Source organism: Scophthalmus maximus, chromosome 19 (genome assembly GCF_022379125.1).
Source record: "Scophthalmus maximus strain ysfricsl-2021 chromosome 19, ASM2237912v1, whole genome shotgun sequence".
Lineage (NCBI taxonomy): Eukaryota > Metazoa > Chordata > Actinopteri > Pleuronectiformes > Scophthalmidae > Scophthalmus > Scophthalmus maximus.
Window position 1 is genome coordinate 10,273,373 of NC_061533.1, and position 13,953 is coordinate 10,287,325.

Consider the following 13,953-nt stretch of genomic DNA (forward strand, 5'->3'; position numbering starts at 1 on the left):
CCCACTGAGTGAAACAATTATGATAAAAACATGAACAACAACATAGGTGAATGTAGGGATTTGTCTCTGTCATTACTTTTCTTATAAGCCTATAGCACAGTATAGGTATTCGTAGTATTAGTATTATGGACCATATGTGGAAAAATTACAGCTACACAGCCCAAACAAAAAGATTGCTAAATGATAACGAGTTGCTGTCCATTCAAATTATTCTACCAAAAACGCAAGAGCTTCCATTCGAAGGCAGAGTGAGCACGATTAAAGGTTTAAACAGGAACAAATAGAGACAACATGTTGGCGTTAACATTGAGCTTCAAAATGATACAGCTGCGATAAACAGTAACGAGAAGAGAAAATCTGCTGAGGCGTTCATACGCTCTTGCAAAAAATTTTACCAAACGCCTAATAATCGACACACATTGGATGTGCACTGGGGAGTTTATTCATTTTTCGGTGCATGTTTTATTTTCACATTTGCCGTTTTATGAAACGATTACCGTTAGTCTGCCCAGTGGTTGGTCTGACCGGCGTCACGACTACAGCGGACACCTGGATCTCTGATTGGCTCAGAGCGCTGATCCGGGTACTGCGCTAGAACGAGCCCATTAGCTAAAGGTACCAATATGGCGGAGGTAAGAGGGAAAACAGGGGAGAAGCAATCGATCTTAAATCGATATTTTTTAAATTTGTGCGTTGTATTTTTAAATTCCACGCCATCGATTGGGCAGACAATGCTTTTTGCCGTCCGTGTGGCGTGTTTCGTGTCATAAATGTCTTTTTTATTCCTTTAAAATGCGCTTGAATGTCCGGACTGAGCCTTCACGACAAGGCCGCTGCGCCGTCGCTCGCTCAGCTGCTTCGGTGTAGCGGCTGTGTAAATTGATACGTAAATGTATCGTTAGCCCGCTGGTTAAAGGAAATAACATGTAATGTGGCGTTTGTGATGAATGAAATTTTATGTTTTTCCATTTGGTTATAATTGGCGACGCGTGTGCTGTGGAGACAACCCGCCTCTGTCGACTGCGGTGCCGCGCAAATGAAATTAGTGTTTACATCTTTCGATGGATAACGTTGACGGTCGGCTTTGGGCTTAGCTCGCAGGCTAGCTAACTGTTTCAGGGGGCGACAGGGCTCAAACCGCGCTCGTCTCTCTGGTGAGATTCCTCTGTTTTCACCCGGATCGTGTCCGAGCAAAGGGATCTGTTTATTTCCAGGAGTTGCAACCACGCTGTGCTCCTAGTTGTCCTCGGCGCTTAGCCTTCGTATTAGCCACCTATTTCCAGGTAACGTTAGCGGTGTAAACAGCTTCCCTGCCCAAAAATGTCCGGTGATAATAATGCGGGCCATTCAATGCATTTGAACTTCTTCTGACTTTTAATATGTCGTGCTAAAGGGACTGGACAACAGTTGATCCCGTGTGTCAACTACAGCTCCGCATTTATGCTCTGCTCTTATTCTCTTGCAGGCTTCCCTCGGGAGTTCAAGTCCAGGTAAGAACATCTCCGTTATGAACCGAGTAGTGGCATTTACACTTTATAACCTACTTAATTAACTTGATTTGTCTTATTGAAGTAAAGTAAATGAAGCAGTAATCCCAAGAACATTTCATGTTGTTTGCACATAGATCATTGCATCATCTTATCAAAGACAGTGACTTTGGAACTGACTTAATTGTAATCACAGTAGAGTAACTATATTGTTGTAACATCTTCAAGTGGTATTTTCAAATTTCTAGTTTTGGGGGAAAAAAATCTAATTTGTGCAATATGAATCAATTAATTTTTATTTTTTTTGTCCCCCCCCTTTTCTGTCTCTCTCTCAGTTGGCTCTTTGTCATCAGAGGATCATGACTTTGACCCAACAGCAGAAATGTTAGTTCATGAGTATGATGATGAGAGGACTCTGGAGGAGGAGGAGTCTCTGGATGGAGGGAGGAATTTCAGATCTGAGATTGCAGATTTGGAAAAGGTAAAAACAAAAACAAAAAAACTCAAAGCACAAAAAAACATGATTTAACTGTGTAAATGTAATGAATGCAACAATTTAGTAGTACAATATTTAATTGTGCATATGGAAGGAATATATATATCATTTAATGTGGAAAACCAAGTTGCACCATCTTATTTGTGCAGTCAGGCTGTTAATATTGATGCTGTCTGGTCACAGACATAAGGGGGTTTATAATTTAAAATTTTGACAATGGGCTGGTGTGGCATTTATGAGGACAAGGGGATGATGTCAGCTTCAGAGCTTCATATGCTTCAATTAATAAGGTTCAACTAAATTAAAATAAACATCTTTTTTTGTGAATGTTGTATTGTAATTTAGATATTAGAGGGTGAATGCGTCTTAGGTTTAGCTAATTTCTGAAGTACTCATTTTGTCCCTCTGCCCACCAGGAGGGGACCATGCCTTTGGAAGAACTTTTGGCCATCTATCGCTACGAGGCCTCAGCGGGCTCCAGTATAGACAGCTCCTCTGGAGACATTACTGATGAGCTGCCTGACATGACTTTGGACAAGGTAAACATCTGCAGTTCTTTTGTGATGTTATACAGTGAGTAAAATAAAATCTGAGAGATAAATGCATCTACCTCCATATATGTCATTCCGATATTCTGTAGTTCACTATTGGTCTGTCCAAGTATACAGTGGATATTCTCTCTCTTTAGGAAGAAATAGCTAAAGACCTACTGTCTGGAGACTACGAGGAGGAGACCCAGTCCTCGGCTGATGATCTTACCCCTTCAGTCACCTCCCACGAGGCCACTGATTTCTTCCCAAGAACACTACGATGTAAGTGATGGGTTACACTCTCTTAATAAGCATTTCACATCTGTAGCTTTGCAGGATTAAATCTTGAAATGCAGAATCTAATTAAAATTAAAAATTTCAAGAAATTAATACAAATATTAGAATCATGCAGTAACTGAAGTCTATGCAATTTTAATATTTGAAAATTTGAGACTATTTCAGCAATCTTGGAAATTCACAAATAAACATTATATGCAATGGGTTTAAATATGCAATTTAAAATGGTTAAAAACATGTTTTTTAAAGAAGAGGGAAAGGTACAGTCATGTATTATGTGCTACATCAAATTTAACATGCCGACATTGTTTTATATATTAATTTTTTGTTAAAAATGTTGTGTGATAATATGACACTGTGCAGTTTGTCCAGGTCTTGAATCACTCTTATAACAATCTTAATTATTGTAGCTCATTTAAATGTTGTTTTGTCAGCAGTTAAAGCATCAGGAATTCATCAATTGTAAAGTAATTCATCTGTTGTTTTTTTTAAAATTTTGTTTCAGCTAATGCCATCTCTGATGGTGATAAAGAGTCAGAGTGTGATGAAGATGGCCCTAGCCCAGAGGACTCTAGAAAGGTAATCAATTCTTTGCATTGCTTAAATCCATGGAAACCCAAGTGGCCCTCTCAAATCTCTGAAACCGAAGCAGTTTGAAAATGATCTTCAGAAATCTGAGAGTTTTATTAAAAGTTGATTTTCACTAAAACTACTCATCTCTTCATGTGTTATCAGAGACAACTACTTTTACTTCCATCTTTTCCACTGAATCTGTACTAGTTTACGCCTGGGTTTAAACATTTTGCATATTGTGTTCTTGTTTGTTTCTTATTAAAGGAAATAATGGTGGGAACACAGTACCAAGCAGAGGTTCCTTCTTGCCTCTGTCACTACAAAGATGGGGAGAAAGGTGACTTCTGCTTTTCTATCTTATACACTTCTCTGGCTCTTATGCCTAATAGGTTGTTTATCGTGACGGCGATCTTAAGAGGTGACTTTTCTCACTGTAATGTACTTTCTCATTCAGTGTATGAAGATGAAGACGAGTTATTATGGTGCCCGGGTACAATGGCAGAAAACAAGGTGAGGGGTTTCCTGTGTGACGTGTTGTCGCGGACAACGGAGGAAAAGATGGGATGCGACAAACCAGGGATGCACGTACGAGACAATGAGAAGGTTAGTTTCGTCCCTGTCCAACCTATCGTGTTATACCACAGTGATGAGCATGGGATAGCAATTTAACTTTTAAATCTTCACATACATTTTTTCACGTTATTTGATTCTTAGATGCACAAAATGTTCCAGTCTTGACCGCTCCGCTCTTTCCCCATAGGCTTTGCATGAGCTTGTCAAGTGCAACTACAACACCCGTGAAGCACTTGAGAGATACTGCAGCCGCATACGGTCCTCAAAAGGTAAGAAAAGGAAACAGGTTCACGGTTGCGTCACAGTTAACACACTGTGGGCTGTCAGCCTACAATCTCAAGCTCTGCCGTTGAAAAACATTGCATCCAAATATGTTTACTGTAAAACTTCTAGGTTTAGCAGAGATGACGGTGTGATTCTCTGGTGGCATTATGAGTTTTTGTAGATTTGTTGTGCCATCCAGACTGCTTATAAATCAGTGTCCTGTGGCATTTAAACATGGTAACTATGTGCACTGGCTAAATGGTTTTCTCCAAAGGATTTGCAAACACATAAACTACTCAACAGTATTTTGAGGGTTGTTTTTTCCCAAGACCGCTAGTTCCCTTTCTGTTGGATCTTGGAAGTCCGTATCAAGCATCAGGCCCATCCAGCCATTAGTTGTCAGGATTTGTCGGTCGCACATTCGCAGGCAGATGGAGGAAGTCAGAATTTTTGTTTACAAAGTATTTTTATTACATATTTTATCATCCTATTAAAACACACATCAATGAGATATTTAAAGAAAAAGCATTAATGAAAAAATATTTAAATTCATAAAGGAATTTGTATATGACAAATCCCATTCAGTATCGTAGTGTAACGCGGAGTCATCTTTTTATTTCTATTCTTATTTGGATCACATTAATATGGAGTCTGCCATCTTAATCCCACCTCGTGGAAGACTGTACAATCCCTCTCTTCTCTTACCGCCACTTATTCTTTGACATGTGAGATCTCGGTCTGATAAAAGGTTCCTCTGTCTAGCCTTTGATGACATCTGTTTACTGCTAAGTGTTTTCTTTAATTTCCTGCCATTACATATTCAGTATTTGATCTCACCTGCAGCCTTTCCCTCTGTCCACGTTCCCTTTTCATGTCATGCAAATATGCACTCTCATCAGCAGTGAGCTGCACTGACGTGATGATTAAAATGCATTCTGTCCAGGAACAAACAGTTCAGACCTTCCGGTGATGACGTTCACCTTCTTTATCCTCCGTATAGGAACCACCCTCGTTCAAACACCAACCAAAACAATCCAATCCAACACCAAAAGAAATGCTGCTTAAATTGTGTGCCTTAGAACAGCTTAAATTTAAATAAACATCTCTCCTCAATCTATAGAAATGCACAAATTAGTATAAAAAATATTTAGTACAAGAATGTATGTGATTGCACTACAGTGTGAATGTCGCTTTAGTACAATTTCTTTGCGGTAAACAAATACAAAGCCCCTTTTACTTTTCTTATTTGTTCTTTTCAACTAATGTCTCTCTGTGTGATTTAATGATCGTCAAACACGATGAAGATGTTGATATAACTTGGCTGATGTCTTGAGTTATTCTTTGTATTAAAGGATCTTTCGGTGAATTTTGCGAAGTTTAAAATATTGACTTGAACTGAATTTTCCCAATGCGTTTTTAACTTTTCGTTTATACGTTGTGCACTAACAACTAATATGTAAAATGTTTTTTCTGGTTTAATTTTTAGAAAAATCACCGCCGTGGTCAGAAGAGGAATGCAAAAACTTTGAACAGGCACTACAGATGTATGACAAAAACTTTCACCTCATACAGAGAAACAAAGTGAGTCTTTTCAAATGATTTCTCCGCAGCCATGGGCAGATACCTGTAGATGCACAGAAATCTGAAAGTTTCTCATTACATAATGGTTTTCTCCCCCTTTCAGGTCACAACACGAACTGTAGCAGAATGTGTGGCATTTTATTACATGTGGAAAAAGTCGGAGCGCTTTGACTTCTTTGTGCAGCAGAATCGGTTTGGAAAGAAAAAATACAGCAGCTATCCCGGTGTGACGTAAGTGACAGTAGAAGACTCGCTCTAAACGTTTGCATTCATTTTGTTTGTGTTTTAAACATTGGCCAATGTAAAATGTGCACATCATTTTGAAAAACAAATTAATTCTGAATTCTGTTCTTTTGTATTAAGTGACCTGATGGACCGGCTGGTGGATGAAGCCGAGGGACTGGCAGTGGACAGTTCCTCCTCGGTGTGTTCAGGAGCTGGTGGAGGAGGACGGTTGGAGACGACCACGGACCAACAGCTGAGCCTGCTCAACTCCATCACTGCCAGCGACCTCACTGGTCAGTCATGGGACTTTTTTTAAGTTATGGACAAACCTGAGAAGATAGAATTACTTCATAACATCATAGAACATCGTTGACGTGGTTCTTGCCAAATCTCTCGTTGCTTTCACTCACTCTGTGTTGCTTTTATGTCCCGTCTCCTCGCAGCTTTGAGTAACACTGTAGCAACAGTGTGCAGCCCTGCAGAGGTCAGTTGTCTGGACTCCTACAGCTTCCCTCCTCTGGAGAGTCTCCATCGTGGGTCCCTGAGCCAAGACGAATCCCTCTCGTTCCCTTCCAATGGCGCCGACCCCGACTGCCTCAACATGCTCGACGCTGGCTTTTACCACTCGGACCTCGGTCAGCTAGGAGGAGTGTGCGTCAACAAGGACTGCGAGCGTCCCTCCAAGAGACTCAAGATGGCACTGCCTGACTCCTTTATCAATGACGTGTCCGTGGGGAACCTTGGGGTGGATTTCGAAGCGCGACGGACAACGACGCACCACCACCGAATCACTGGCGCTAAAATGGCGGTGTCTGTCACGGACTTTGGGAGCTTGGCCGGCAGCGGCGAGCCCAACGGCTTTCTGGGAGCACACGCACGGCACCACACACAGCACACCGCAGCACTTCAATCAGAGTGATCTTCCTCATCGTCTTCCCTCGTTCTTCCCTTTTGAAACCCCCTTATCTCGCTTGTACATAAGACTGACCTCACTGGAGAATCTGATTTGTTTAAATTCTATTATATATAAATATATATATATATATATACATATATCTATATATGTATATGAATATACTTTGTTTCATTTTTTTTGTGTAATATGACATCAGTGATGTCTATCATATAGAACTAAAATCTTGATTTCTCTCAAGAGTTTATATAGCCATTTATTTTATTTTTTGCGGTCTTGAGATGTGGAACGTCCATGTACAGTGGGGCCCAGAGGCTGCAGGCGGAGAGTTGTGTATCTTCCTCCCTCACGTCTACATACACAACGTCTTCAGAGCTACAGTATGTTATCCTGCCATTCTTTCCAGCTGCCAAAACTGGCTCAGTTTTCTGCCTCTAGTTTTTAGTTGCCTGTCGTTTGAAGTGGTACTTTTTTTTTCTTCATTTAATTAGTGTTTGGTTTACAGGTACCTTTTAAGTAACCAGACTAGTGTGAATGGTTTTATTTGTTTCCAAATAAACCGGGCTAGATATTACATGAAGAACAACACTAGCATGGGGATTAGCTCGAAGAGCGGGAAGTTTTGGCTTCAGCTGCTAAGGCCTTCCATTTCTTTTTCTTTTTTCCTGTGGAAGCTCATCTTTAGTTTGTGTGGTTACTCTTAAACTGTTCAAAGTGGCCAAACTGGAATATTATCCCATGTAGTTGTACCCAAGTTTAAGTCCCTGGTTCATAATTTTTTTTTTCTATTACATTTTCAAGCGGGTGAAAAATTGCCTGTCCAGAGTAATATGATGGGAGTCATTTATTTATTTATTTTAATATAATATAAAAAACCTCCTTTTTTCGAGGCTTCTTTTTGAGTCAAGCAAACCATAACGGCATCCAAGATAATGGTTTACATGAATAGACATTTCAACACAGATCAACAGGCACAGTAATATTAATACTACATTCATGTGAGATTTTGTTTAATCTTTTCAGCTCATGCTTTTGTCTGAGCGAGTTTAGCTGCTTATGTTCTTTTGATTGAAATATTAGAATATGTCCCGAAATCACGTAGCGCCATTTCCAGACCACTTTGCAAGCTTAGGTAAGCCAGCTAACAGTATTATCTCTTTATTTAAAGCCACTCTGATTTTTGTATTCAACCTCTGCCTAACCTGTACTGAGTAGAGAACGCCTCGTATAATCTGGTCCATGAGTTCTTGGAGTCTAGTAGCAGAAATGGAGCTGTGTTATCTCGACATGAGTCCATTGTTGTGAACTGTAACATGTTTAGCAGGTTATTGTCAGTCGATTGGATGCAGTAGTAGTGTTTACTTAATTTATCTATGCATTGTGCTATGAATAATTAGTTTGTTTCAGGGGATTCATAATTTTGTGTCATGTCCATAGTTGTAGTATCTCATCGTTATGTATGTACAGACAGGAGTCATGCCTCTTCATCATCTTTTGAGTTCGATCAAGTAGTTCTGTTTCCAAGCCCAGCATCTGAGAAAATATTCACGTAACGCGTTTTATGTAAATAATTAGCAAATATCCTTTAAAAAGTCTATTAACAGACCTCTTACACTTGTGAATCTGTGTTGATACAAAGGTTTTAATTTGATTCCTTGTCCGAAAGGCAATAATTTGTAGATATGTACAGATATTTGGGGTTTTGCAGTTTTTGACTGGTTGACTTCGTGTTTGAAATATTTTTTTTCTCCCCCCTTTGGAAAGTCATGATACCGACACACACCAGGACACGGCTGAAACCACGCATGCCAGCTGTGTCCTGTTTCCCAAGTGTACCACTCAAAACGGCTTTACCTGAAGACGTATTGATATTACTCAGTGTTGCAATTTTGCATTTGAAACTTGCAGCCAAGTGTAAAAGACGCCCATCATCATCTTTCCTTAAAAAGATTTTTATTTTTACACTTCATCGTCGTTCATTTGTCTTGATGGTAAAGGTATGGCTGCTGCTCCTAAAGTACGTTGGGAGCTCATTTCTCTTTTAATGCCATGTGCATAATGCAGTAGGTCCTCCAAGCTCTTCTGGCTTTAGCAGTGCAGTGATATTTATTTCACCTGTGGTTTGTACAAAGACGCAGAAAAACTGTCAAGAATGTTAAGGCCATTAAGTAGTAGAAGTAGGTTTTTTCACCACCCTGTGAATTCTTAAAAATGTGATATTTTATTGATATCTCTGGTATGAGACTTGTGTGTGCAAGCAAGCACCAAACAAATTTATTTTATATTTTGTATTGTGTTTTGAAGTTTAAAAAGGAAAAAAAAAAACATTGCAGTTGTTTTGAAGAAGAAAACTCAAGTCCTTTGAAAACAAAAACACCTTTGTGAATAAAAAACCTACAAAACTTAAAAATGTATATCCAGAAATATAGACAATCAAAATCTTCACTATGAGAAATGTTCAAGAAGCTATCTTTATTGTTTATAAGAATTGTACATAAACATTGAGTTGTTCTTTTTTCTTTTCTTTTTTTTGTTAAACATTATTTTGTATTTTCTGTTGTACTTTAATACCTTGTGTACAGATCCAGAAATAAAGCTCTGGAAAATGTTCGGAGACGATCACATGTTCTTTACCATTACACAGAAGCTGTGAAAACATTGTAGTTACATTATGGGTTTACTTCACAGTCAAGGCATGAATAGACCCGTAAGAGTTACTTTTTAGTTTTAAATTAAAATTCTGACAGTACTTTTAACTGTGGAAACAGCTGGGAAAAACTGTCAAACTCCAGAGCAGTCAGCTCAAGGTCCACTTCATTGCTCTGGAGTTTGACAGTTAGCTCTCAGTCTTCATCTGCTGCTGAAGTCTGCTCAGTCATTTTAAAGTTTTCTGAGCCTCACATCGCATCCATGCTCGCCTAAAAGTTGACATCTGCGGCTACAGACCATGATGGGATGCACTTGCAGGCCAGAACAAGCAAGTAAATGCAACTCGAGCAGAGATTGTTTTTACCAATTGTTTCAACGACCAGGAATGAACCATCACAATAAACTTCAAAAAACAATCTGAACAATAATGGAGATTGTGAGCATCTACATCCCCATAGTGATGGATCAAACTACCGCTGCGGATGAAGACTGATGTATACAAAAATTTTTTAAAAAACATACCTGCCAAGTCCTAAACTCACTGTTTATTACATTGGCCTTCTGAGGGGAATGGGCAGAGTCAGAAAGTCCTCAGCCAGAGTCACCTCCACACCACTGTCCTGCAGAGCTTCCTCAGCCTGTCTCTTGAGCTCGGACACGTCGTCCTCGTCCCCTTCCTTCTGCAGGGAGCTGGGTTTGTACCTCTGACTGAAGTGGTACAGCACCAGCTTCCGCGCGCAGCAAGCCCGGGCCACCGCCGCCGCCATCTCCGGTGTGCTGTGACCGTGGTCCACTGCCTTCTCTTGGTGCTCGTTCGCCAGAGTCGCCTCGTGAACCAGGACGTCCGCCCCGTTGCACAAGCTCAGCGGCCCTTCCCCGAGAACTGCGCTGCAGTCCCCGAATATGCAGACCTTCCTCCCTGGGATGGTTTCTTCCTGCACCTCGCTTGGCCGCACCACTCGCCCACTCTCCAAAGTTACAGACTCTCCGGCCTTGAGACGCCCGTAGAGAGGCCCCGGTCTCAGGCCTGAGAGACACAAAGTGGGACCAGTTCACAGATAAGACACTGGAGGACCGCTGTTTAATTTGATTCCAAAAATACAGCACCTTGTAATTGTTTTTAAACAGAATTTGAATTAATTTAATCAAATTAAATCACCTAGTTCATTACTATACAATAATTATAGACATGTACCTTGTATCTGTATCTTTTTAATTCATATGCTAAAATCTTTTAAAATCTTTTCTCTACCTGCTTTAGAAGTTTGAATGGTCAAAATTCAATTCATGGACATAACACCATGAAATATATACTGGCTAGATGCAGACCGATACGGATTTTTGGGGGCCCATGCTGATAACAATATTAGGGAGTAAAAAAAATTCCTGATTCTTACGATGTCTTTATCAAGCCATAAACTTTACTATAGATAACTATAGATAAAAAGAAAACACAAATACTACCAAATATATAGAATTTGAATTTATCTTTTTCTGCTTTGTTTTGCCTCTCAAATAAAGTTTTTTTTAATACCTGCAAACACAAATGCTGGCTCATAAAGGCTCAAAAGGCTCATATTATCGATTTTCAAATCAATCAGGCTCTAATCCTGAGTCTTAACTCCACCTCCACTAACCAACTACAATATCGGACAGGTGCTGAACACAGGAATATTTCTCTTTTCCCCCCATTCTAAAATAGTCCAAATAAGAAAAAGAAAGAAAGGACACAAAGTGAAATTTACCCAGTTCCTTCAGCAGTTCAGTTTTCAGTCTTCCGGGGCGATTGTGCTCCTGAATGCAGAACCCAAAGGAAGGGATGCGGTGGAACAGCCTAAAGGCTTTGACCACAAACTTCTTGTCTTCAAATAGGAGGTAACAGTCACTGGAGACGTCCAGGGGGATCGTCCTGCCCGGTTGTTCCTGTGGGTGCAAGGGGCCGCACTCTGCCGTCATCTGGAGAGGAAGAGCCCATCAGTCAAAACTACACAACATAGATAAGATTACAGGCTCCTGTGCAGTTTAAGAAAACCCTCTTTTGGGGTTTAAAAACTTGTTCAAAATCTATCTCACAATCTGACATTTTTTTTGCAGGAGTCTTCAGTGGTGATATACTGCAGGTTGAGGGTGAGTCTATGTTGTGTCTGGGTTTGCTTAAAACAGCATCCGGGCTGAGGGTTAGTCAGAGTTACCTTTTTGGATTGGGGTTATAAAGAAAGGAAGTTAAAAAGAATTTAGAATAATTGGCTAAAATACTATCAAAGCCACAATACAATGGCCCAGTCCCTTGTAATTTAGGCAGGTTATGTTTTCATAATGTCTGTCTGTCTGTCTGTCTGTCAGCAGGACAAATCAAAAGCAAAAGAACCTACTACCATGTAGTGGAGGGGGTGGAGCATGACCCAGAGAAGAAACCATTAACTTTTTGGGGCAGATCAAGGAATTTTTTTTCTACACTTTCTTAAACATGGTGACATTGGGCAGGTGCCTTGGCAGAGGTACTGTTCAGTATGCTCTCTCAGTGCCGTTCTAGTGGTGGTGTAGTGTTTTGCTCTATACAAAGGGATGATGTTTGACACATACCTCCAGACTGAGCTGTCCCTCCTCTGGACTCTGCTCAGGTGTGGGCTCCAGCTCGTGCACTATAACAACACACATGATATAGGAAGGTTTAGAGCAGATTGATAATGTTATGATGCAGTACAATAAAAGTAAATTAAGCTGTAGGTGGTATCACTGCGGCACAATATAAATGTCTAAAATACAGACTACAGACACTGCAATTCATTAAAACTTTTATTGTATCATACAAGTCTTGGTCCTGGCTCTGATCTCTGACTATTTTAATAAACGTTTTTTTATTTCTGCCCTATTGCTGTGTGATATTCTAAATGTTTATAACTGTTTGGCTTCAGTTCCTCATTTGTATTTGTGAGGCACTTTGTAGCTTTGCTTCGAAAGTTGCTACATAAAGGAAGTTTGTTATCATATCATTATTATTATTATCATCATGTCAGTGTGCTGCACGGTGTGGATATCAGAGCTCAGTCTGTCTCAATCTTGGACCTGCCTGCATAAGGGAAGAGCAGCTGTGACCCCGTGAGGCCAAGCGTCACCCTGAGAAAGTGCCTGAGGCCCCGGGGCCCGTAGATGTGCACACAGTTTGGACTCTGCTGAGGGTCAGGGTTGGTGTTGAGACTGACGGTGCAGAGAAGACCCGGCAGACCAAACAGGTGATCTCCGTGCAGGTGGGAGATGAAAACCTTGGAGATTCGACCTGGGTAGAAAACAGGACATATTATTTACACACTGCAGGAGCTATATAGCGGCAACGTTGAGAGAGCAGGGGGCGATGAGTCCAAGCTGATTTACTTAAACTGGGGCAAATACAAGAAATGAAGAGGTCTTAATTTAACTTATAGTTATCACATCTGGCATTTATTGTGCGACTGTGACAAACTTACAATAACAGATTATGCTAATGATAGCACTTTGAGATTGCTTTTAGCAATGAAAAGTGCTCTATAAATGAAATTTATTATTATTAATATTATGACAGTGGAAAAAATATATGACAAAACCAATGTATAGATTTCAAGATACTGGATTTGTTATTTGATGGTGGAAACCTGTAACCATGACTGTTTGTTATTGTTTTCTTTATTTTGCCTGTTTTAGTTTCCTTTTATATCTATAAGACTGTAAGAATCTTAATTGAACCAAATGTTTGAAAAGTGTTAAAAAAAACAAATTTAAAACAATGCCAATCTACAAACACTCTACAAGATTATTCTAGTTTTTAACATGTATATAAGAAATTCTGAAACTATCCTAAAATAAAGTGGATTTTGGATCAACATAAATCATAATAACATAGAAGCGTCAATAGTTCATTCATTCATAGTTGTTGTTGTTTTGTGTTTTTTTAGTCTCAGAGATATTAAGCGCGAGGGGAAGCTGGAGCTCCAGGGACTAACCGGCTCGGAGCGGGCTCCTCATCAGCTGGGTCTGGGTTCCCTCTCCGCAGTCGAACAGCCAGCACTCCCCCTCCGTCCGCAGCACCAGAGCCGAGGCACCGCGGTGAGGAGACGGGTAGGCCGAGCCGGTCCCGAGGAAAGTCATGTCCATGGTCATATCCCCCCGTGAAGCGACAGGAGCACCGGTGGAAACTGTCGTTACTGTGCCATCAGCATCACCGTCACACCGAGCAGCGGCGAGCCATGCTTCCTGTAAACACGGTCGCACGAAGATGACGTACGACGAGCGACGGCGAGGCGTTCAAGTTAAGTTTGATTTCTCGTAAATGTCTATATTAGAAGTATTTCCATATGGAAATGGTTTCATTTAATATATTCTTTTCAAATC

The 13,953-nt window shown here is 40.3% G+C and overlaps 2 protein-coding genes across 2 annotated transcripts; one reads left to right on the forward strand and one right to left on the reverse strand.

Annotated features, from left to right (window-relative positions):
• The first annotated feature begins 513 nt into the window (after positions 1–513).
• Positions 514–9,547, forward strand: mier3b (mesoderm induction early response 1, family member 3 b). Its single transcript, XM_035640169.2, has 13 exons — positions 514–632; positions 1,466–1,490; positions 1,823–1,968; positions 2,400–2,522; positions 2,672–2,795; positions 3,316–3,389; positions 3,648–3,720; positions 3,838–3,986; positions 4,144–4,225; positions 5,707–5,801; positions 5,905–6,032; positions 6,165–6,319; positions 6,470–9,547. Exons 1-13 carry the CDS (start codon positions 624–626, stop codon positions 6,943–6,945), a joined length of 1,659 nt encoding a protein of 552 aa, XP_035496062.2. The 5' UTR covers positions 514–623; the 3' UTR covers positions 6,946–9,547.
• elac1 (elaC ribonuclease Z 1) lies at positions 9,392–13,841 on the reverse strand. The gene is made up of 5 exons (XM_035640170.2): positions 13,566–13,841; positions 12,659–12,865; positions 12,172–12,230; positions 11,334–11,544; positions 9,392–10,615 (listed from the first exon to the last, which is right to left on the reverse strand). Exons 1-5 carry the CDS (start codon positions 13,720–13,722, stop codon positions 10,137–10,139), a joined length of 1,113 nt encoding a protein of 370 aa, XP_035496063.2. The 5' UTR covers positions 13,723–13,841; the 3' UTR covers positions 9,392–10,136.
• Between the last annotated feature and the right edge of the window lie 112 nt (positions 13,842–13,953).

Excerpts from the sequence above, each read along its gene's own strand:
- elac1 (XM_035640170.2), bottom strand. The coding sequence starts at position 13,722 with ATGACCATGGACATGACTTTCCTCGGGACCGGCTCGGCCTACCCGTCT. Across the intron at positions 12,866-13,565 it reads GAGGAGCCCGCTCCGAGCCG|GTCGAATCTCCAAGGTTTTC; the intron begins GTTAGTCCCTGG and ends TTTTCTACCCAG. Across the intron at positions 12,231-12,658 it reads GCTGCTCTTCCCTTATGCAG|TGCACGAGCTGGAGCCCACA; the intron begins GCAGGTCCAAGA and ends GTGTTGTTATAG.
- mier3b (XM_035640169.2), top strand. Across the intron at positions 2,796-3,315 it reads CTTCCCAAGAACACTACGAT|CTAATGCCATCTCTGATGGT; the intron begins GTAAGTGATGGG and ends ATTTTGTTTCAG. Across the intron at positions 6,320-6,469 it reads CACTGCCAGCGACCTCACTG|CTTTGAGTAACACTGTAGCA; the intron begins GTCAGTCATGGG and ends GTCTCCTCGCAG.